The sequence below is a fragment of the Bombina bombina genome, chromosome 8, assembly GCF_027579735.1.
Source record: "Bombina bombina isolate aBomBom1 chromosome 8, aBomBom1.pri, whole genome shotgun sequence".
Lineage (NCBI taxonomy): Eukaryota > Metazoa > Chordata > Amphibia > Anura > Bombinatoridae > Bombina > Bombina bombina.
Window position 1 is genome coordinate 225912530 of NC_069506.1, and position 24490 is coordinate 225937019.

Below are 24490 nucleotides of genomic sequence, written 5' to 3' on the forward strand. Positions count from 1 at the left end.
TAGACGTTACACATAAATGTATCACAATGTGCCTAATTTTTGTTAACTTCCGGAACCTGGAACGCACAATTACTCTTAAACCAATCACATTAAACCTGACCAAACGCTGTATAATTGCGTATGCGTTCCAATCTATAACGAGGCTTCACACTTGACAAAATGGTTAAATAAGAACCAATCAGGAAACTGGACATAGATTTTAGGGTGTGACGTAGCCACGTTCCCTTTCTTCTGCATACGGGAGACCCCGTTTGTCCCTTTTCCTTCTCGGCCTCACTGAGAGAAGGTGAGCGTGGTACAGTATGGCCTGACAAGACGGTCATTTTTAGCTTTTTATGCGATTTTAAGCTTGTGGAATACACATTCTTATATATGTTCTGCTAAAACGGTGCAGCAAGTCTATGTGGCGTAAATTATTTGTGTATTGGAGGTTTTGCGGCAGTTTAATTCTTTTGTGGAAACGATCGTTCACGTGCTTTAACACATAATTACATTATCATATATAAAATGCTTCTGCATGAGAGAACAATTTCAGTGTCGGGCACAGCGTTATGTTATGTGAAACTTATTTTTAATGTATTACTATAGATAACGCCGTTTTCGGAGCGCATGTGGCCTACTTACAAAACGCCTTACCTCCTGACTCTTTCTTTGCGCGTTCACGTCACGTGTAACATTCGAAACTGAGTGTTTGGTATTTTTATATACTGTACATATATTGTTGCTTGCGTTTTATTTTCGCGAGCCTTTTACTTATTAAGCCGTTAACGGAATTAGAACTGCATTTAATATATAGAAACGGCCATTATGACTTGTTCCATTTTATTTGCAGATGCCTGGAGTAACGGTGAAAGACGTTAACCAACAGGAGTTTGTCAGGGCTCTGTCTGCCTTCCTTAAAAAGTGAGCTTTTCATTCAAAGTATTCACTACTAAATTAGTCTCAGCAAAAACACTGCTTTAATAATTGTGCATATATGAAAGTTTAAAAAAAAGTCTCTGGATTTTTAACCAGTAGATAATTTTTTTTATTTTGGTATAATTTTATTGGCTATTCCGTATACTGGATTATGCTCCTAATTGTTTCTAAAATTCCAAGTCATAACTCTTTTACAGTGACAGTAAAATTAAAAAAATATGTGCAGAATTATGTAACTTCTTAGTGATGGATTGAAAAATCAAGATTTGAGATTTTATCCCCCAAAGTTACTTGCCTAATTTCTTCTCCAGGTTCTTCTAGTCAGGTCTTTTTAAAAGCGATTAGCAGGCGCGCTGTCTAATCATGGCACATCAATCGCATTATTGATCTACATGAAGCACTCTCCCACTCTAGTCTGGTAGTGGAAGTGAGCTACATTTAGTTTAGTAGCGTGATCAGGCGTGCTGTGATTTGACAGCACACCTGCAAAATGTTTTTTGAAAATACCTGATTAGAAGAGCCTGGAGAAGAAACAAGGTAAGTAACTTTGGGGGATAAAATCTCAAATCTGTAGATTTCTTTTATTTATTTTTTTCAATCTGTTTCTATGTTTGTCACTACAGTCATATTGTGTATGTATATATAGAGATAGCTAGATATATAGTGTGTGTAATCAAATAATCGGCACTTTCTGGCCTTACGATATAGTTAATATTTCAAAACTGCTGACATTTCGTGGTGTTCACCCCTTCATCAGATCAGGTTGGTCTAATGAAGGGGTGAACACCCTGAAACATCACTGGTTTTTGAATAAATATTCACAATTTTGCATGTCCAGAGTGCTGAATATTGGGTTCTTTACACATGGACATTTAGCACCCTGGCAAAAGTGCAACTTGGTTTGTGAGTGCGTCTATTTGACTGTTTTAAATGTGTCTGGCTTTAGTTTACTTCTGTTGTCATAGATTTTAGAGGTAGTGGGTCTAATTGTCAAAATAGTTTTTCTGCCATCTTTTAATCCCAATTGTTTTTTGCTGTTCCCAATCTTATCACTGCTGAGGCCAGTTAAAGGTAAACAAGTAGCACTTTTAGACTTGTGAAGTATACATGCGGTGTGTGCTTCCATTTGTCTGATGTAAACAACTCGGTCTTTTGACTCAGTTATAGGAAAAGGAAGCAAAACATGTATTGTGTTTTTTGGGTAATCCTAATCAAGTTTTATATTTATCTTAAATGGGTGTGAAACCCAACATTTTTCCTTCCTCATTCAGAGTACAGAATTTTAAACAATATGGTTTAGTTCTCTTGGTATGTTTTGCTGAAAAAAACATACCTAGGTAGATTCAGGAGCTGGGAGTTAGCTGCTGATTGGTGGCTGTAAATATATGCTTCTTGTAATTGGCTTACTGATGTGTTGAGCTTGTGCCTTACTCCTCAAATGATTTAAAGAAAATGAAGGTAAATTGACAATAGAAGTAAATTGGGAAAGTTTAAAATGTATGCTGTATCTGAATGACATTTTGGGTTTCATGACCCTTTAAAAGGTCCAGTGGCGGCATTGTTTTGTTTTCAGTCCAAGTGCTGCCCTAGTGTATGCCTCCTCCTTCCCTAATGCATTTCCTGGAGTTTGATATTTTTTTTTTTATTTTTTTTTTTATATATATATATATATATATATATAGTAATTGTGTTTTTTGTTGTTTTTTGTAGGTCTGGAAAGCTAAAGGTCCCAGAATGGGTAGACACAGTTAAGTTAGCTAAACACAAAGAGTTGGCACCTTATGATGAGAACTGGTTCTATACTCGTGCTGGTAAGAGCTTTTATGGACAGCTATGTATTATATTTATAGTGAACACACATTGATGCTTAAATAATGACACTTATAACTGCTTTTTGTTGCCAGCTGTTTAGCATTCACATCTCTAAACGTCATATAGCTTTGCAAGTGTTTGCCCTTTTCGTTACCCATACATTGTTTTATAGTTGTCTATTTATATTCTAGCATCCACAGCTCGCCACTTGTACCTCCGTGGTGGCGCTGGTGTGGGATCAATGACAAAGATTTATGGTGGACGTCAGCGCAATGGTGTAAAGCCCAGTCACTTTAGCAGAGGCTCAAAAAGTGTTGCCAGAAGAGTGCTACAGGCTCTTGAAAACCTTAAAATGGTGGAGAAAGACCCCAATGGGTGAGTAACTGAAGCAGATTAGATTTTCAGCTTGTTCTTTTGCTAAGTTCCACTTGTACAACCTTTTATACTGTTCTGAGCATGGGATGCTTGTTTTCCCAGTCCCTGCATGTAATGCATTGTTTTATGATGTACTTCCATGCCTAGTTTATGAATAGTCTATACCTGTTAATGTTACATGTACAGTATTTGTATATGGTACTCAGGGCTGTGCTTCTACTGGAGCTTGTAAATTTTTGTGAGATTGTAAGTAATGTTATGCATTTCTTCAAAAGTGATTTGTGACACAAATCATTGTAGTTATGGCAAGCTTTCCTCTTATTTTGATTCAATTTTAAATTGACTGAAATTTTGTGTATCCACAGTAGCTGGTGCCTCCAGGTTGCATTTAAAATTACTTTGCAATATTTGATAATTAAAGTAAATTGGGAAGTTTCTCAATTGTATGCTGTATTTTAATTTTGCAAGTTAAATTTTGACTTTAGTGTCCCTTTTTAAGTCAGTGCTTGACAATCTGTTTAAAACATTAGGAGCCAGTAAGAATATTTAGGAGCCAGGCAGTGGGAGTTGTTTAAAGATCTATGGAGAATAACCCAAACAGTTAGAGACACTTTACCCAAAAATTTTCTTTCATGATTAAGGTAGCGAATACAATTATAAACAGCATTCCCATTTACTTCTATTATCTAATTTGCTTTATTTAGATATCCTTTAAGAAATAGCCATGCACATTGTGAGACAATCACAGGAGGCATCTATGTGCAGAAATCAATCAGCAGCTACTAAGCATATCTAGATATGCTTTTCAGCAACGAATATCAAGATAATAATGCAAATTGGATAAGAGAAGTAAATTAGAAAGTTGTTTATAATTATATGCTCTTTCTAAATCGTGAGAGAAAAAATTTTGGTTTCATGTCCCTTTAAGAGCCAGGGGTAAAATTCTAGGAGCCAGTGGCTCCCTGGGTTTGTCGAGCCCTGCTTTGTTAAAGGGACAGTCACAACAAAATGTTTAAAGATGGATAATCCCTTAATTACCGGTTCCCCAGTTTTGCACAGATTTAAACAGTAAAGTTGCGGCACAGTGAAAATATGGTTATATTAGTATACTTTTTATCTCTGATTACCTTGTATCTAAGCTTCTGACAGCCCCCTGATCACATGACTTTATTGACGTGCATTTAAGCCAATTAGTGCTTTTAGAATTCACGGGCGTGAGCTCAATGTTATCTATATGGCTCACATGAATTGGCACTCCCCTGTTGTGAAAAGATAATACAAAACGTGAACAAGGGGCTATCTTTAGTGACTTCGAAACAGACAAATTTAGAGGCTTAAAGGTTATAAGGTATATTAAAGGACCAGTCAACACAGATTTGCATAATCAACAAATGCAAGATAACAAGAGAATGCCATAGCACTGAGTCTGAACTTCAAATGAGATTTTTTTTTTCTGACATTTTTTAATTTTTTCAACTCCCCCTGTACCATGTGACAGCCATCAGCCAATCACAAATGCATAAAAGTACCATGTGACAGCCATTCAAATGCATTCTTGCACATGCTCAGGAGTTGGTGACTCAAAGTTTAAATGTAAAGACTGCACATTTTGTTAATGGAAGTAAAATTTTATGTTCTATCTGAATAATGAAAATTTAATTTTGATAGAGTGTCCCTTTAATATAACCATGTGTTGGGTCAAAGCTGGGGAATGGGTAGTAAAGGCATTTATATATATATATATTTTTTTTTTTAAATGTTTACTATCCCTTTAACCCTTTGAATGCTAAGCACTTTCCCATCTGGGTGCTAAGCGGATTTAATTTTTTTTATTTTATGAAATGATAATTTTTGTTTTTTGCTCTCCAGATCCCCAAGACTTACACCATTGGAAAGGTTAGGCGATTTACCTTTCCAATGGTGGGTCTTGGGTCTGTAGCTGCTTAGATGCCTGAGATACAGGCTTCTAAGCAGCATGCCCCGATTCCCTATACTTTGTATAGACAAACTGTTAAAGTTGCGCGGTGACATCATTGCGTGTGATGCCTGTCACTCTACAGGCATGATCCCTCCCCCCCCCCGGGATGGGAGCCCCCAAATCTCCCTCGAGGTGGGAGAGTGCTAGTGACGGCTCTGAGCTGTCATTGGCACCAGAGTGGGAAACTGACGGCTCAGAGCAGTCATTGGCACTCGAAGGGTTAAAGTGAAGGTCCATTTTGATGAATTGGTGCCCGGTTTTTAATAAACCTAATAAAAACAAGGGCACTAATTCATCAAAATTGACATTTCACTGTTTTCTTCAAAAACTTACCTTTTTATCCTGAATGCCGCTCATGTGACTTCCCCCATCCGTCAGAAACCTCTGCAGTCGTCAGGCCAAGATTCCCCCCGGGGGAATCTTGGCCTGATGCAACACTGATTGGAGGAAGCTGGATTTGTCATTTTGGAGCCGTGAAGACAGGTGGTGGAAGTGCTTGAGCAGCTGCCAGGATTAAAAAGCTTTTGAAGAAAACGGTGAAATGTCAATTTTGATAAATTACAGTGCCCTTTTTTTATAGGTTTATTAAAAACTGGGCATGAATTCATCAAAATGGACCTTTACTTTAAAGTGAATGTCGACTTTCATTACTTTTTTTTTTTTTTTTTTTTTTTTTTTTCCTCTCATGACACGGTGAGTCCATGGATCATCTTAATTACTGTTGGGAATATCTCTCCTGACCCGCAGGAGGCGGCAAAGAGCACCACCGCAAAAACTGTTAAAAACCACTCCCCTTACCCACAATCCCCAATCATTCTCTTTGCCTGTAGTAGTTGCAAGGAGGTGGTAAAGTTAGGTGTCTGAGATTCTACAATCAAGAGTTTATTTTCAAAGCAGGACAAGATGTTATCTTTGCTAAGGGTTTAGCTGTAGTCCATTTCAGTCTCTTCAGTAGAGCATTGGTGGCTTAAGCATTTGGGAATCCCCCTCCCGTGCCTCCCAATCGATTTATTGCTGCCCTTGTCAGAGAGCCTGTTTAAGTTTGCACAGTCTTCATTTTTCACAGGCCCATAGGAGGAGGGTGCCTCTTAAAATTTGTAAGCTGCCGGGCAGTTAACTTTATGGTAACCCCCCATTTGTTTTGATGGTACTGTTTGGGGGCTAATGTGGAACCTTCTATTCCTTTCTGTTCCTCATGTATTGAAAGAACATTGCATTACAAAGAAACTTTTTTTTTTTTTTTTTTTTAATGTGCCGTCACTTTCTAGGGAAGATGCTGTTAAGTGCAGCCTTGTTCTCAGGCTTCCCTATGCTTGTCTGCCCCGCATGCTTTATACCCTGTTTCCTCTCATGCTCCAGGTGGAGTTTCTTTGCAGGATATGACTTCTCATTTCTTCAGTTTCTGAAGCTTTAGCTGCTTTCTCTATGTTGCAGGGGAAGCGTAAGAGGAAATTTAAAAATTGAAACCCCTTTTTCAGGGGTTGCTTTTTCTAATGTCACTTCTGAGAAGACTGAGAGAGGATTCTTTAAAGTGACACTCAAGTCAAAATTAAAGTTCATGATTCAGAGCATGCAGTTAAACAACTTTCCAATTTAATTCTATTAACAAAATATGCAGTCTTTTTATATTTACACTTTTTAGTCACCAGTTCCTACTGAGCATGTGCAAGAATTTACGGAATATACATATATGCATTTGTGATTGGCTGATGGCTGTCACATGATACAGGGGGAGTGGAAATAGACATAACTATAAAATTTGTCAATTTTTTTTTACTCATTTGAAGTTCAGACTAAGTGCTATTGCATTGTCTTGTTTGTTGATTATGAAAATCTATTGTACAGGTGGCCCTCGTTTTACAACGGTCCAATTTACAGTTTCAGAATAACAACCTTTTTTTCCAGTCATGTGACTGCTATTGAAAAGCATTGAGAAGCAGTGCATTTATTAAAATATCCAGTAGGTGGAGCTGTCCGCTTGTGTTGCAGCAAAGCCAAGTAAGTTGAAATTAATCAGTTTAACCAGACCTGAGATATCGAGCAGATTTCAAAGGAACAAGATCTTCCTGTCTATAAATCAGTCTAGATTGGAATGCATAGAAAAAATGTTTGCAGAAAAATGCAAGTGATGTCTGTTTGTGATTATTTTATTAGGTTTATAATGCTGTTTAGCATTTAAAGTCTTCATTTCAAAGCTTTAAAAATAGTATTGGGTGTTATGACAATTTTGAGAGGGGCCTGGAACCTAACTCCCTCACTTCCCATTGACTTACATTATAAACTGGGTTTCAATTTACAACCATTCCTTCTGGAACCTAACTGCGGCGTAAACTGAGGGCTACCTGTATAATTTACTGGTCCTTTAATGGGTGAGGTTTCAGACTGACAGTATATTGCCCTCTTCTGATGCTGAAGTTGTCATTCAGGTTCAAATTAGAGCACCTCCGTTTGTTAAGGAGGTTTTGTCTACTTTGGATGATTCTGATTCTTTGGTTGTGACTGCTAAGAAATCAAGCAAGCTTAATAAATATTTTGATGTTCCTTCCGCAGTGGAGGTATTCCCTGTCCCTGATCGTGCTTCAGAGATTATTGCACGGTAGTGGGAGAAGCCTGGGGTTCCTTTATTCCCCTTCCCCAATTTCTTAAGATATTTCCTATTGCTGATTCTATTAGTCTTGTCAGACTGTGCCCAAGGTTGAGGGTGCTATTTCTACTTTGGCTAAGAACTACTATTCCCATTGAGGATAGTTGTTTTAAGGATCCTATGGATAAGAAGCTTTACTTAAGAGGATGTATATTCACCAGGGCTTGTAATAGCAGCCTGCGGTGTGTATTGCTACTGTCACTAGCGTGGCAGCTTATTGGTTTTGGTTTGAGTTTTCTGATTCTATTCGGTCAAACTCCTCAGATTCAGGATAGGATTAAGGCTCTTAAATTGGCTAAATCTTATTTCCGATGCTGCTCAGTTATCAAATTGTGGGCAAAGATTTCTAGCTTTGCTATCTTTGCTCAGAGCTTTATGGTTAAAGTCCTGGTCTGCGGATATTTGTTCTAAAACTAAGCTTTTGTCTATTCCTTAAAAGGGTTAGACCTTGTTTGGACCAGGTTCTGGCTGAGATTATTTCTGATATTACGGGAGGTAAAGTCATTTTCTTCCTCGGGATTAAAGACATAAAAAAAATCAAAGTAATTTTCGTTCCTGTTGCAACGTCTCGGCTAAACATTCCTCTTCCAAGCAGGAGCATTCTAAGTGTTCCTGCAATAGGGGGAAGCAATTTAAAAAGCCTGTTACTGACTCAGTCAGCATGATGGGTCTGCCCATCGATCTGGGAGCAAATCTTGTGGGGGGCAGACTTTCTTTATTTTCCCTTGCGTTCGGGATGTTCCAGATAACTGGGTAGTGGACATCGTATCCCAGGGTTACAAGCTAGAATTCCAGACTCATCCCAGGGGCAGGTTTCTTCTCTCCAGGTTCTCTAAACCAGATAGAGAGGTGTTGTGTCCAGGATCTTTCCGATATGGAAGTAATAGTTCATATTCAGGAGCAGGGTCTGGGTTTTTATTCCAGTCGGTAGTTCCCAAGAGGGAAACTTCTATCCTATTCTGGATCTCAAGAGTGTGAACAAGTTTCTCAATTCTGTCTTTCAAGCTGGAGACTGTTCGTTCCATTTCTTTAGTTCAGGAGGGTCAGTTCATGACCACAGTGGATTTAAAGGATGCGTATCTGCATATTCCTATCCTCGATTATCACAAGTTTCTTTAAGATTTGCATTTCTAGACAAACATTTTCAGTTTGTCGCCCTTCCATTTTGGTCTTGCTATGGCTCCCAGGATCTTTTTAAAGGCTCTGGGAGCTTTATTGGCAGTTCTTCGGTTGCAGGGTGTTGCAGTAGCGCCTTATCTGAACGATATTCTGGTTCAGGCGCCATCTCCAACAAGCAAGCTCCCACATGGAGATATTATATTTTTTTTTTTTTTCTGCGCTTCCACGGTTGGAAAGTGAATTTAGGAAAATTCTTTGATTCCGACTAAAAGTGGTATTTTTGGGAACAATAAGATTCCCTAGAAATTAACATTTTTCTGACATGCCAGAAAATAAAGATCTTCAATTCTTGTCTTATTCTTTAGGCCTCTCCCCAGCTGTCCATAGCTCAGTGTATGGAGGTCATTGGTCTGGTGTCAGTTATGTTTGCTCGGTTCCATCTCGGGCCTCTGCAGTTGTGCATGCTCAGACAATGTAATGGGGATTATGCAGTTCTGTCTCCACATTGTTTTGGATCAGGAGAAAAACTCTATTCTGTGGCGGTTGCCCCAGGATCTTCAATCTCAGGGAACCTGCTTCCGGAGACCTACCTGGGTGATTGTGACCACTGCCAGTCTGCTGGGATAGGGAGCTGGCTGGGGTTCATTTAAAGGCTCAGGGTCTTTGGACTTGGGAGGAGTCGGTTCTTCCTGTAAATATTCTAGAGCTGAGGGCAATCTTCAATGCTCGCCTGGCCTCAGTTTAAGTCCAGTTTATCAGATTTGCCTGATGAAACAACCTTTGTGTTGAGGAACGCATTACATGTTTTTATGCTTTTATTAAAGTGAAATTATTTAATTTACCCCTTGCTGCCATACTTTATTTCATCTACTTAACACTATCTGATGCCCACTTTTTTGGGGGCTATCCACCTGAGCCTTGAATCTCCCTGGAGGCCAGTCCGCTGAGTGACTGTTTAATCCCAGCCTGCTACTATTGCACCAAGGGAGGTGCTTTGCTTCACATAAGTACAACTTTATTTGTATTAATATTAATTGAGCCAAACAATACTAGGCCATATTGGCATTTTGCTTCAACCTCAATTAGAGACCCCTGAATCTTTGCCAGAGGCCAGTCTGCTTGGTGACTGTTTGATTCTAGCCTTCTCTATTTGCACTACAGGTGCTTCATCAAATGTGAGTTCAATATATCCCATCAATATTTGCCATCCAGTTAGACAATACTAGGCCATGTGGCGCTGCCTATAACTATATACTGTATTTTAGGAGTACTCGTATACCCACAAATATCATCATTTGGGACCTTAATCTAATGCTATAATTATACACCATATATTAACCTTATACTCCTTGGTTATATAACATCTGATCTTAAGATCTGCATTTTTTTTTATACACCTGTTTTTTTTTTTTGTTTTTTTTTTCTATTTGAGAGAGATATATAGAGATATAGATATATAGAGATAGATATATAGAGATACACATACATTCTTCAGTCGGACAACATGTCTGTGGCTTACATCAATCATCGGTGGGGGGAGTCGGAGTTCCTTGGTCATGACAGAGGTAGCCAAGATTATTCAGTGGGCATAATCACACAATTGTCTGTCTGCAAGCCACATTCCAGGGGTGGACAATTGGGAAGCAAATTTTCTAAGTCAACAGACTTTTTTTTTTTATCCAGGGGAGTGGGAACTCCATCCGGGGGTATTTTCAGACTTGATTATCAAGTGGGGGGAGCTGGATCTCATGGCATCTTGCCAGAATGCCAAGATTCTAAGGTATGCGTCATCGTCTTGAGATCCTCAGGCTGTAATGATAGATGCTCTGGCAGTTCCTTGGAACTTCAGTCTAGCATGATTTTTTATTTTTTTTTTCTCCGTTCGCTCTCCTTCCACGGGTCATTGTTTGAATCAGACGGGAAAGGGCGTCGGTGATTCTCATTGCCCTGGCGTGGCCTCGCAGAATCTGGTATGTGGAGATATCATCTCTTCCACCTTGGAGACCTCCGTTACGGAAGGACCTTCTACTTCAGGGGCCCTTCATCCAAATGTTTTCTCTGAAGCTGACTGCTTGGAGATTGAACGCTTGCTATTTAAACTGGGTTCTTCTGAATCGTTTATTACTGATTCAGGCTCATAGGCCTGTGACTAGAAAGAAAGATTTATAAGATTTGGTGTAAAAATTTGTATTGGTGTGAATCAAGAGGTTTTTCTTGGAATAGAGTTAAAATTCCTAGGATTTTGTCTTTCTCCAAGAGTGTTTGGAGAAGGGTTTATCTGCTAGTACCTTGAGGGGTCAAATTTCTGCTTTATCTATTTTGTTGCATAAACGTCTGGCAGATATGCCAGAAGTCTTTTTGCTAGGCTCTGGTTAGTCAGGCCTAGGTTAATATTTGCTACTCCTCCATGGAGTCTCAATTTAGTTCTAAGAGTTCTTCAACATGCTCCTTTTTGAACCTATGCATTCTTTGGATATTAAGATTTCTTTGTCTCGAATAGTTTCGGAGCTTTCAGCTTTGCAGTATGAATCGCCTTTCCTTATTATTTTCGTTAAAGTAGTTTTGCGTACTGCCTTAGGCTTTTTCCTAAGGTGGTTTCGGATAGGAATATTCAAGAGATTGATGTTCCTTCTCATAAGGAACGTTTAAAGCATGTACCACATCTAGGTTGTGCGACGTGGTTTTTTTTTTTTTTGTTTAGGCAACTAAGGATTTTCGTCACTTTTCCCTTATCAGTGTCCTCTAGCTTGGATATTGGTTCCCAACAGTAAGATGATCCGTAGACTCTCTGTCATTAGAACAGAATTTATGCTTACCTGAAATTTTATTTTTGACACGGTGAGTCCACAGCCCGCCCTGTATTTTCAGACAGTTTATTTTTCTATAAACATCAGGCACCTCTGCACCTTATAGCATATAATAATAAATTGGATGCGCCAAATGAGTGATTCTAAATATAAATCGGTGCGACCAACACGCTAATAAAAAAAAAAGCAATGATCAAGTTCACTGTTATAATCCAAAATGTCAAACAATGAATGGTAAATAAGCCCAAATAAAGTGTGTATCTGTCTATCAGAATCTTATACTAAACACATATATCATCCATTAGATCAGATAAATGCAGTATTGGTAATATACAGTCACTTAACAGTTCGTTGTAAAATTAACTCCAACCAGGTAGTGCTGTCCCACAATCGGGAGAAAATATCGAACAGGGGTATTGCGAATGTATGACTCCAAAAGTAAAATCCGTGGCAAGTCTCTTAAAATGAAGACTTTTATTTAAAAACAGTAACACGAAGTTTCACGGGATCAAACCGTTTCCTCAGGTGCATTACACATTTTAAAATTTCCACGGATTAAATACGATTCTCAGCGTCCCACTGTGCCTACACTGACATTTACTCCTCTATTGGTTCAACTTTCAATACTATTGAACAGCTGATACTTCATTCATAAAATGGTAACAAACCATTTTCTAAAGCTTCTGATAGGTGTTTAAATGTGCCAATAGAAAGATCGGGCGCTCATATCACTCATGAATAATTGTCATAATAGCGTTAAAGAAATCTGTCTATGTAAACAGCTTCACATTTGTGTGTCTCATAGGATTTTGATTAGCAGCGCAGTAACGCAGTGTTGACACCTTACAATCTAGCGTATTAGATCAAATAATATAAATAAAATCAAATAAAAACTTGGTCATACATTCGGATGTCTTTATCCTAATACAATTAAAATACATATTCTCTTGAGACTATACAGACTCCTTAGCTTCTGCTTAGGTTAGCTGTATCGTCAACACAAGCAGACAGTACAAACTCCTGATCAGCTTCTCACATCTATTGGTCCTATCTCAGACTCATATTCTCGTGTGCCGATTACAGACTAACTTGTGCAGAACTATCTGTCATACAAAATACTAATAAAAAAAATAATAAAACGTAATATAATTCTATGAGATACCTAAAATATTTAAAAATGGATAGATCAAATGTGTTCTAAATATCTCTAGAAATGAACGTAATTCACTAGATAGGGACAATTAGTCTACTTGATCTAAACAAAAATTAATTCATAATATACTCCATCAGTTAATTAAAAGGTCAATTAAGGTAGATATCTCTAAATAGGATATCCAGGATATATTGTATACATTAAACAAATATCGATGAATCTGATGTTCTGGTGTGCCCTAAGGAGATTTTATCTCCAATCTATCCTTCCTAATATCAAAGATTCCAAGCGAGAAATACCTTCATATTGCGTAACTAAAGTTCTATAGTTAATCTCTATACCCTATCACTGTTAGAAAATTGTTGTTTAATTCTTTTGATCAGATATATCAAGTTATGGCATACCTGGGTAGAGTCTGATATCTACAGTAAGATAATGTATATACCTAAACTAAATATTAACGTTCCATATATGGCCATTGATATGTCACCTGTCCTCTCAGTATTAAGTTACTTTATTCTCCCTTCATAGGACTATCCATTAGGATTGTGTATATATAAATGATTCACTTATAACAGATCAAGATAAATTCCATTCTGAACAATGTTCATAATGCTAACTTCTCTGGTTTATATTCTATATCGTATTGCGTACATAATATTCCCCAATATTTTCATTGAGTCCATATGGGTTCAATGTTTTCTTTTTCCATATCCAGTATGTTTCTCTGTCTAAGATACAGTAGTCTATTTCTACCCCATTTGGGTTCAACTAATTCTAACAGATACATTTTAAATATATTTAGTTCACCTACATGGCATTTATTTCCATGTCTTGGTATGCTATAATTTTTAGTTCCATTTTTAAGGTTCCTCATGTGTTCAACCCCCCCCCCCCCCGTCTTTTTGAGGGGTCTAGAGGTCCTTCCAATATACTGGAGTCCACATTTGCATTCCAGGAGATGCACAATAAAAGAATTGCATGTAAAGTGTGTATTAATTTCAAAAGTTTCCCCAGTAGTAAATGAAGTCACCACTTTTTTGTTGCCCACTGTAAATTCGCATAGCCCACATAGGGCTCTATTACATCTATAAAAAACACATTTGCACAAGAGGGCTCAATGCAGTGAATACTGCAGACAAAGGAATTTTCCATATGGAGTTTTTTTTTTTTTTTTTTTATATATACTTCATAACTGAAAGTATCCTTTTATTTGTTACACTGAGAAATCCTAGAGTTTCAAACGCTAGTATTTACCATCACTTTAAGGACCAGAATTTTTTTTAGAGAAACATGCCCAAAGTACCAGAAGTTTTTAGCATTTTTGCAATTGATCCATTTAAACATGTTTTCCCATTTTGGGGTGTATATATATAATTTTGTCAGTTTTGCCGCAAAATGCAATTTTTAAAATATATCCAACTGTTTTACAAATTTGGGTTTATCGCTGAAATTATTTACATACCGCTTTGTGCCGCTTTAACAATGGTTTTCAAAGATTCTCTGGTATTCCCTTTTCAGAAATAGCAGATATGCATGGATTTGCCTTTACTTTTCGGTAATTAGTAGGCTGTTAATTGCAGCAGCGCACAACATTTCTAATATTCCTTGCAGTGAAGGGGTTAATCGGGTAAATTGAAAGGTTAATTTTAGCTTTACGGGAGGGTAATCGCTTGGCTACAGTTAAAATTAACCTTCCAGCCTCACCACCATCTTAGGTACTGGCAGACAGAATGCAGTTTAGGGATAGTGTTTTTATATTTTCTGTAGTGTAGAAAGCCCTCCCTTGCCAAATTCTATCTTCTGTAGATAGGGAACCCTCTTGCACTGCTCTGCCCCCTCCCACCCTTCCATGGCATCACCGCAAGCCGCTGCAGACAGTGAATGTAACCTTCATTAGCATTCTGCTTTCAAATGGCCGTGAGCACGATCAGTGCTTCCTTATTATATGAAGGCAGATGTCTTCTGCTTCTGGCTGCAGTCCTAGCTATCAAAGCGGACTGCAGCATGATGCTGAAGGTTGGATGTTGGTACTACGTCAACAGGGTACGCTGAGCAAAGTGTCATGTGACACAGTACCTATCTCCAATATGCATAATGGGTTAATGGTCCTTAAAAGTGAAGGTAACCTTTAATGAATGAGATCCTGTTTTTTTTAAAATAACAGGGTACTTAAATTCATCAGTTTACAAAGCGTCCATTTTGTTTATAAACTTACCTTCTCTTCACAGCCGGAGCAGATTCTCTCCACACGTCGGCAATCTAGCTTCCTCCAATCAAGGCTTTCCCTCCAGGGGATCATTGCCTGAGGCCATGCCGTGATTGAAGGAAGCCGGATGTCATTTTTGATGTGTGAATAGGTATGTTTTTAAACCAAACGGCTGCTTTCTAAACTGAAAGTGCCCTTGTCTTTAATAGTATTTTTAAAAACTAAGCATTCATCATCAGTTTACCTTCACTGGCTGCTAGAATATTACCCCTGGTGGGGTTACCAAGTAAACCACTATTTGTAAACAACTTAATGCACTCCAGCAGGTAAAATGGATAATTGGGTACAAACTAAAAGGGAAAATAACTTACAGTACACTGACCCTTTAACAGTGTTAGCTTTCACTCTGCCTGTGTAAAAAAACAAAACACTCCTGCTTGAAGAGCATGTTAGCAGTCGCTTTCCATTATCAGACGTGTGACCCCTGGCTCTAAAGTAGACAGTGTTTACATGGCATGTGTACATATACTTAGTGCACAATATAAGATATTATTAAAAAATGGTAACTCTTCTCCCCCCCCCCCCCCTTATAGAAGTATTTTCATGGATGTGTTGGGGGGGGGGTGACAATGCCTCTTTTCATAATTGATATACATTCATGTGCGTTTCAATTGTTATGCTCTAAATGTTCTGTTAAATATACCAATGATGACGTGTACTATCTTTGTTTTTTTATTCTGCCTATTAGAGGTCGCAGACTGACTCCCCAGGGACAGAGAGACTTGGACAGAATTGCTGGACAGGTATGTGAAAAGTACTTTATGCAATTCTTCAGAAATGCCACGTGCTTTACTGTAGCTAGCTGAGCATTGAGTTGAAGGATTGAAATTTTTTTGTTATACCGTAAACAGATTTATAAAGTGTTTAGCTATGCATAATGAAACAACTTTGCAATATATTCTGCTACATTTTTCACTAAATTTAGCTCTTAAAATTACCAGAACTTGAAATTTACCTGCTGGCTTCTCAGGTTAACCTTGCCACATATTTGCCCCTAATTGGCTTGATCAAATAACTGTAAAACACACCATTATATTCTGAATGTAGCTAGCCTTGTCTGTGTGGACTAAAGCACAGATTGGCTTCTCCAAACAACTCAAATGGTTGCTGGAGGTTGGCTATTTTTTTTTTTAATTGCAGTTAAATGGTTAACTTGTAATTTAAAGATGTTTATGTTGTGTTGCTATAGAACATCAGCAAAAAAACAAGTTATTAAAACAAGGTGCTGTCCTTATTTAAAGGGGTGTTTTGATCAAGTTGGTGTGCTTTTGTAACACATTTCTGTTTAAAGTATGTTCTATCTATATCACACTTAAAGGGATGGTCAGGTCAAACTCTTGGTTCAGGTAGGCATGCAAGTTTTGGTATTCTTTGAAAGTTAAATCTGTTGGCTCATAAACTGATTCCTAAGCTATTAAAGGCCCCTTATGTCAGTGCATATTGATAGTTTTTCAGTTAAACAGTGCTAATTTGTTCAGCACTGGCTAAAATGCAAGTCTGTTAAAAGAACTTTGATAAAGGGGCAGTTTGCTGAGGCTTAGTTGCAAGGTAATTAGGGGTACAAAGTATATTCTATGCAAAACTGGGGAATGTTTAAAAAAGGATTAGACTGTCCCTTTATGCAATTCAGTATTTTTTAAATTATAGCCTAAATTTGTCACCCCTCCAATATTTGGGATTTGTAACCTAATTGCACTAATGCATAAAAGATGCAAAATTATGATGTATAAAGTAACTAAAATGTCAAACACTAAGTATTTTCATATGTGTCTTGTACAGACCTTTCATAGATGATCATTAGTTTTTATCTACTCAAACGCATGCATGATAACAAGACAATGCAAATAGCACTTAGTCGTAGTTTTTTGTTGTGGTGGGGGGCACAAATTTCAGTTAAAGGGACAGTATACACAGTTTCATATAACTGCATGTAATAGACACTACTATAAAGAATAAGATGCACAGACACTGATATAAAAATCCAGTATAAAAATGTTTAAAAACTTAGAACCTCAGTTTAGCTCTGAAAAGGTAGCTGGAAAGCCCACTGCAAGTGGGAAATAAGACACTCCCCCTCCCCCTTTTGCATATGAAAAGACCCTTTACGCAAACAGGAGCAAGCTGGAGAAGGTAGCTGACGGTATTCACATAAAACTTTGGGGCTTGGTTAGGAGTCTGAAAATCAGAGCAATGTTATTTAAAAATAAGCAGAACTATACATTTAAAAAAAAAAAACTTTATGGGCTATATAAATCTACAAAACATTTATGCAAAGAAAAAATGAGTGTCCCTTTAAGTCTATTCTATTTCCACTCCTGTATCATGTGAGAGCCATCAGCCAATCACAAAAGGCATATACTTATATTCTGTGAATTCTTGCACATGCTCAGTAGGAGCTGGTGACTCAATGTAAACATAGACTATTCACACTTTTTTACTGGAAGTAAATTGAGAAAGTTTAAAATTGTGTTTCTGTATCTTAAATGTTTAATTTTGACTTGTCCCTTTTTAAGTGTTTGTCACCAAGTGCTTCAAGAACAGAAATATTGGATCTTTCCCTCACTGAAAACTCAATTTACATGCAACTCTTCCAATGAATGGGCAGGTCTAACGTTTTAAATGAGTGGTTGTGTTCACTTCTGTGTTATAACTGAGCCAAGTCATGGTCTCTGGATGAGTAGCTTTTTATACTAGCTGCAATGCTGAATTGCTTCTGGGCATTTGCATTGACCATCTTCAGCATTTATTTTTAACACCAAATACAATTATGTAAATTAGTGGACAACTGGTTACATGCCCTTTACCCTCTAGGTGTGAAGCATGCCTCATGCCATGTACCAGCCAAATTTGGGTATCATGTCCCTTTAATGATGAAGCACTTAAAAGTCATACAGCATAGCTGTAAAGACTAGAAAATAGCACATGAACATCTTTGTAAAGATGTTTTTACCTTAAACTGTCCTAAGTATTCACATCCCACTTTAAAGGGACAGTACACTGTAAACTTGTTTTTCCATAAATGTATTTTAAATGACTTGTTATACCAACTGCAGAGTATAAAATATTTGAGAAATTGCATTTTCGGGTTTGTGTATCTGAAGTAGCTGGTTTTGTGCTTTGAAACCACAGCCTATTACAATGAGTTGAGCTTCAGGTAATATCAGATCTCATTATGTTATCACTTATGTACAGACTTGCTTCCTTATCTTATATTTGTCTGGAACACCAAAGCTCAATACATAGAGAGAACAATGGAAAACTATAATTTTATTAACTATCATGCCCCCCACTGAGGGTGTAATCTATTCTGCTGGCTGTGTTTACTTAGGCTATTCAATAGCATATACGCCAGTATCAAAACTTTCAGTATAGGTTGGGAAACCACACGCTAAATCGGCTATTTCAAATGCTGAAATATGAGTAAAGGAGCAACTTGTAACCAATTTAATACTCTAGCAGGTAAAAAGGATCATTGGGAATAATTTAAAGGGGAGAGTTTTTGGGTGAACTGTCCCTTTAAAGCAACCAATCAGGAGTGAGCATCTGGCAAGTGCAGGCAGTCCAATTTTTCCTATTCAGTTAAAGGAAGTTTACTATGAAATCAAACCAGATTTCAACGAAATTTTGAGATCAAAGTATGTCCTCACTGATTATGAATGGCTTTTTTTTTTTTCCAACTTACAGCTGAAGCTTACTTCACAGAGCCCTTTGGCGAGCTGAAGAAATTGAGGTAAAATATCTTCCTTTTTACATAGAGATGTTCAGGTAATATTTTCATGTCTGCTTTTAGTTATGCTGCATCACTTTCAAGTGATGCATCATGAGTATTATGTCCCTTTGATTGAAACAAACCTTAAAGTGAATGTAAAGTTTGACTAATGTGTGCCTGGTTTTTAAAAATCCAATTAAAAACAGGGGCACTTTCATTTAACAAAATTGCTAAAATGTAAACTATGATGAACTGCTTTTTTCCTTGCAAAGCCGCGGCTGTGTCATATAGAGGGTGTTGGTGTGCGGCTGTGTCATATAGAGGGTGTTGGTGTGCGGCTGTGTCATATAGAGGGTGTTGGTGTGCGGCTGTGTCATATAGAGGGTGTTGGTGTGCGGCTGTGTCATATAGAGGGTGTTGGTGTGCGGCTGTGTCATATAGAGGGTGTTGGTGTGCGGCTGTGTCATATAGAGGGTGTTGGTGTGCGGCTGTGTCATATAGAGGGTGTTGGTGTGCGGCTGTGTCATATAGAGGGTGTTGGTGTGCGGCTGTGTCATATAGAGGGTGTTGGTGTGCGGCTGTGTCATATAGAGGGTGTTGGTGTGCGGCTGTGTCATATAGAGGGTGTTGGTGTGCGGCTGTGTCATATAGAGGGTGTTGGTGTGCGGCTGTGTCATATAGAGGGTGTTGGTGTGCGGCTGTGTCATATAGAGGGTGTTGGTGTGCGGCTGTGTCATATAGAGGGTGTTGGTGTGCGGCTGTGTCATATAGAGGGTGTTGGTGTGCGGCTGTGTCATATAGAGGGTGTTGGTGTGCGGCTGTGTCATATAGAGGGTGTTGGTGTGCGGCTGTGTCATATAGAGGGTGTTGGTGTGCGGCTGTGTCATATAGAGGGTGTTGGTGTGCGGCTGTGTCATATAGAGGGTGTTGGTGTGCGGCTGTGTCATATAGAGGGTGTTGGTGTGCGGCTGTGTCATATAGAGGGTGTTGGTGTGCGGCTGTGTCATATAGAGGGTGTTGGTGTGCGGCTGTGTCATATAGAGGGTGTTGGTGTGCGGCTGTGTCATATAGAGGGTGTTGGTGTGCGGCTGTGTCATATAGAGGGTGTTGGTGTGCGGCTGTGTCATATAGAGGGTGTTGGTGTGCGGCTGTGTCATATAGAGGGTGTTGGTGTGCGGCTGTGTCATATAGAGGGTGTTGGTGTGCGGCTGTGTCATATAGAGGGTGTTGGTGTGCGGCTGTGTCATATAGAGGGTGTTGGTGTGCGGCTGTGTCATATAGAGGGTGTTGGTGTGCGGCTGTGTCATATAGAGGGTGTTGGTGTGCGGCTGTGTCATATAGAGGGTGTTGGTGTGCGGCTGTGTCATATAGAGGGTGTTGGTGTGCGGCTGTGTCATATAGAGGGTGTTGGTGTGCGGCTGTGTCATATAGAGGGTGTTGGTGTGCGGCTGTGTCATATAGAGGGTGTTGGTGTGCGGCTGTGTCATATAGAGGGTGTTGGTGTGCGGCTGTGTCATATAGAGGGTGTTGGTGTGCGGCTGTGTCATATAGAGGGTGTTGGTGTGCGGCTGTGTCATATAGAGGGTGTTGGTGTGCGGCTGTGTCATATAGAGGGTGTTGGTGTGCGGCTGTGTCATATAGAGGGTGTTGGTGTGCGGCTGTGTCATATAGAGGGTGTTGGTGTGCGGCTGTGTCATATAGAGGGTGTTGGTGTGCGGCTGTGTCATATAGAGGGTGTTGGTGTGCGGCTGTGTCATATAGAGGGTGTTGGTGTGCGGCTGTGTCATATAGAGGGTGTTGGTGTGCGGCTGTGTCATATAGAGGGTGTTGGTGTGCGGCTGTGTCATATAGAGGGTGTTGGTGTGCGGCTGTGTCATATAGAGGGTGTTGGTGTGCGGCTGTGTCATATAGAGGGTGTTGGTGTGCGGCTGTGTCATATAGAGGGTGTTGGTGTGCGGCTGTGTCATATAGAGGGTGTTGGTGTGCGGCTGTGTCATATAGAGGGTGTTGGTGTGCGGCTGTGTCATATAGAGGGTGTTGGTGTGCGGCTGTGTCATATAGAGGGTGTTGGTGTGCGGCTGTGTCATATAGAGGGTGTTGGTGTGCGGCTGTGTCATATAGAGGGTGTTGGTGTGCGGCTGTGTCATATAGAGGGTGTTGGTGTGCGGCTGTGTCATATAGAGGGTGTTAGGGTGTGTGTTATATAGATAGAACGCTGTGCTCATGCACCTGGAGTTCAAGTGAGCCAGCTCTGACTGGCTAAAATGGATGTCTGTCAAAAGAACTGATATAAGGGGGCAGTTTGCAGAGGCTCAGATACAAGGTGATCAGAGGTAAAAAAAGTGTATTTATAACTGTTGGTTGTGCAAAATATGCATAATAAAGGTGTTTTTTTTTTCTTTGTTTTTTTTTTTTTTTAAATTCCATTTTAATTAAAACTGAATCATGAGATTTTCTGGGGGCACCCATGGATTATTTTTTTAGGGGTGCTTCAAACATGTGACTGATGCAGTAACGTTCTTTAACCCCTTAGTGACCAGAGCACTTTTCCATTTTCTGTCCGTTTGGGACCAAGGCTATTTTTACATTTCTGCGGTGTTTGTGTTTAGCTGAAATTTTCCTCTTCCTCATTTACTGTACCCACACATTATATACAGTTTTTCTCGCCATTAAATGGACTTTCTAAAAATACCATTATTTTCATCATATCTTATCATTTACTATAAAAAAATTATAAAATATGAGGAAAAATGGAAAAAAACACTTTTTCTAACTTTGAACCCCAAAATCTGTTACATATCTACAACCACCAAAAAACACCCATGCTAAATAGTTTCTAAATTTTGTCCTGAGTTTAGAAATACCAAATGTTAACATGTTCTTTGCTTTTTTTGTAACTTATAGGGCCATAAATACAAGTAGCACTTTGCTATTTTCAAACCATTTTTTTTTCAAAATTAGCGCTAGTTACATTGGGACACTGATATCTTTCAGGAATCCCTGAATATCCATTGACATGTATATATTTTTTTTTAGAAGACAACCCAAAGTATTGATCTAGGCCCATTTTGGTATATTTCATGCCACCATTTCACCGCCAAATGCGATCAAATACAAAAAATCGTTCACTTTTTCACAATTTTTTTCACAAACTTTCAGTTTCTCACTGAAATTATTTACAAACTGCTTGTGCAATTATGGCATAAATGGTTGTAAATTCTTCTCTGGGATCCCCTTTGTTCAGAAATATTAGACATATATGGCTTTGGCATTGCTTTTTGGTAATTAGAAGGCTGCTAAATGCCACTGCGCACCACACGTGTATTATGCCCAGCAGTGAAGGGGTTAATTAGGGAGCATGTAGGGAGCTTCTAGGGTTAATTTTAGCTGTAGTGTTGTAGACAACCCCAAGTATTGATCTAGGCCCATTTTGGTATATTTCATGCCACCATTTCACCGCCAAATGCGATCAAATTAAAAAAAACGTTAAATTTTTCACAATTTTAGGTTTCTCACTGAAATCATTTACAAACAGCTTGTGCAATTATGGCACAAATGGTTGTAAATGCTTCTCTGGGATCCCCTTTGTTCAGAAATAGCAGACATATATGACTTTGGCGTTGCTTTTTGGTAATTAGAATGCTGCTAAATGGCGCTGCACATCACACGTGTATTATGGCTAGCAGTGAAGGGGTTAATTAGGTAGCTTGTAGGGAGCTTGCAGGGTTAATTTTAGCTTTAGTGTAAAGATCAGCCTCCCACCTGAATCATCAGACCCCCTGATCCCTCCCAAACATCTCTCTTCCCTCCCCTACCCCACAAATGTCCCCGCCATCTTAAGTACTGGCAGAAACTCTGCCAGTACTAAAATAAAAGGAAAATTTTGGCTTTTTTGTGCATTTTTTTTTTGCATATTTACATATGCTTCTGTGTAGGATCCCCCTTAGCCCCCAACCTCACTGATCCCCCACCAAACAGCTCTCTAACCCTCCCCCTCTGACTTAATGTGCGCCATCTTGGGTACTGGCAGCTGTCTGCCAGTACCCATTTTAGTGAATAATATGCATTTTTTTTTTAATTAAAAAATGTCCCTTTTCTGTAGTGTAGCTTCCCCCCCCCCCCCACCCCTCCAGATCCCTTAGATGCTTTGGTAAAACAAGTATTTCATTTTATTTGACAATATACTTCTAAAAAATTTTCTGTAGTGTAGCGGTTCCCACCCGATCCCGCCCCCTCCACCTTCCAGATCTCACCGATGGCCGCCCACCCACCTCCCAAGTCGGCTCCCACCCACCAACGCTACCGGCCATCGATGTCCGGTGCAGAGAGGGCCACAGAGTGGCTCTCTCTGCATCGGATGGCCAAGGGGGGTTATTGCAGGATGCCTCCATATCGAGGCATCACTGCAATAACCGGAAAGCAGCTGGAAGCGAGCAGGATCGCTTCCAGCTGCTTTCCAGACCAAGGACGTACGCCACACGTCCTCGGTCATTAAGTGTATTTTTTTAGAGGACGTGTGGCGTACGTCCTTGGTCATTAAGGGGTTAAAGGCATATGAAACCATCTATTTTTTCATGATTCAGATAGAGAATGCAATTTTAAGCAACTTAATTTTTGATAATAGGAGTAAATCAGGCATATATCTAAGCTCTGTATTTATAGTTTAAAGGGACACTGAACCCAATTTTTTTTCTTTCGCAATTCAGATTGAGCATGCAACTTTCTAATTTACTCCTATTTTTTTTCTTCGTTCTCTTGCTATCTTTATTTGCAAAAGGCATCTAAGCTGGATTTTTTGGTGGATGAATTTATCCACCAATCGGCAAGAACAACCCAAGTTGTTCACCAAAAATGGGGCGGCATCTAAACTTAGATTCTTGCATTTCAAATAGATACCAAAAAATGAAGAAAATTTTATTATAGGAGTAAATTAGAAAGTTGCTTTAAAATCAGAATCGTGAAAGAAAATTTTTTGGGTTCAATGTCCCTTTAAACCTACGTTGTATAGTATTTTTTGTGTATATAGTTTAAATTTAATTACTAACTGAATTTCCTCTCTTTGCAGGTTGCAGCAGCTAGCAAGAAACAACATTAAAAATGCTAAATAAAAAATAAACTATCTTCTTACTTCCCCATGTCTTGTTTGTGTTTGTTTTTTCTCCTGAGTTTTCCATAAATGCTTTGTATGTAGTATGAAAGTGTTTGTATAGCGCCGCCAAATTCCGTAGCGCTGGGTACAATGATAGGGGTATAAAATGACAGATTTGTGATAAAATGCTAAACAAATCTAGTACAGGAGGAAGAGGGCCCTGCTCCGGAGAGCTCAGTCTATAGTTTTAGGGTGCAGAGACATAAGGTTGGGGTAGCTTGTTACATCTGTTGTATTTGCAGCAGTGAGTCAGGCAGTTAATGTATTAGTTTGGTTCAGATGAGTGATGGAGAAAAGATGGTAAGCCTCTCTGAATAGGTGAGTTTTCAAGGAGCGTCTGAAGCTATACATGGCTGGACAGTCTTATGGAGCGGGGTAGAGAGTTCCAGAGGACAGGAGCAGCACATGCAAAGTCTTGAAATGTACCGGAATATTCAAGATTTGAAAATATAGCTTTAACATTGCATTATTAAAATCTTGAACTACAAATGGTATTTAGATCACACACTTTCCACTTTCCCTGTAGCAAGATAAAGTACCACCTGCATAAATATTTT

At 39.0% G+C, this 24490-nt stretch overlaps 1 protein-coding gene across 1 annotated transcript; it reads left to right on the top strand.

The window, feature by feature from the left end:
- The first annotated feature begins 208 nt into the window (after window positions 1-208).
- On the top strand, window positions 209-23919 carry RPS19 (ribosomal protein S19). Its single transcript, XM_053691154.1, has 7 exons — window positions 209-286; window positions 833-903; window positions 2629-2729; window positions 2922-3105; window positions 15764-15818; window positions 18760-18805; window positions 23850-23919. Exons 2-6 carry the CDS (start codon window positions 833-835, stop codon window positions 18793-18795), a joined length of 447 nt encoding a protein of 148 aa, XP_053547129.1. The 5' UTR covers window positions 209-286; the 3' UTR covers window positions 18796-18805; window positions 23850-23919.
- The last annotated feature ends 571 nt before the right edge of the window (window positions 23920-24490 follow it).

What these genes read in the sequence shown, in the direction of transcription:
- RPS19 (XM_053691154.1), top strand. Translation starts at nt 833, where the DNA reads ATGCCTGGAGTAACGGTGAAAGACGTTAACCAACAGGAGTTTGTCAGG. An exon ending in CTGTCTGCCTTCCTTAAAAA is followed by an intron (nt 904 to 2,628) that starts GTGAGCTTTTCA and finishes TGTTTTTTGTAG; the next exon opens with GTCTGGAAAGCTAAAGGTCC. An exon ending in TGGACAGAATTGCTGGACAG is followed by an intron (nt 15,819 to 18,759) that starts GTATGTGAAAAG and finishes TCCAACTTACAG; the next exon opens with CTGAAGCTTACTTCACAGAG.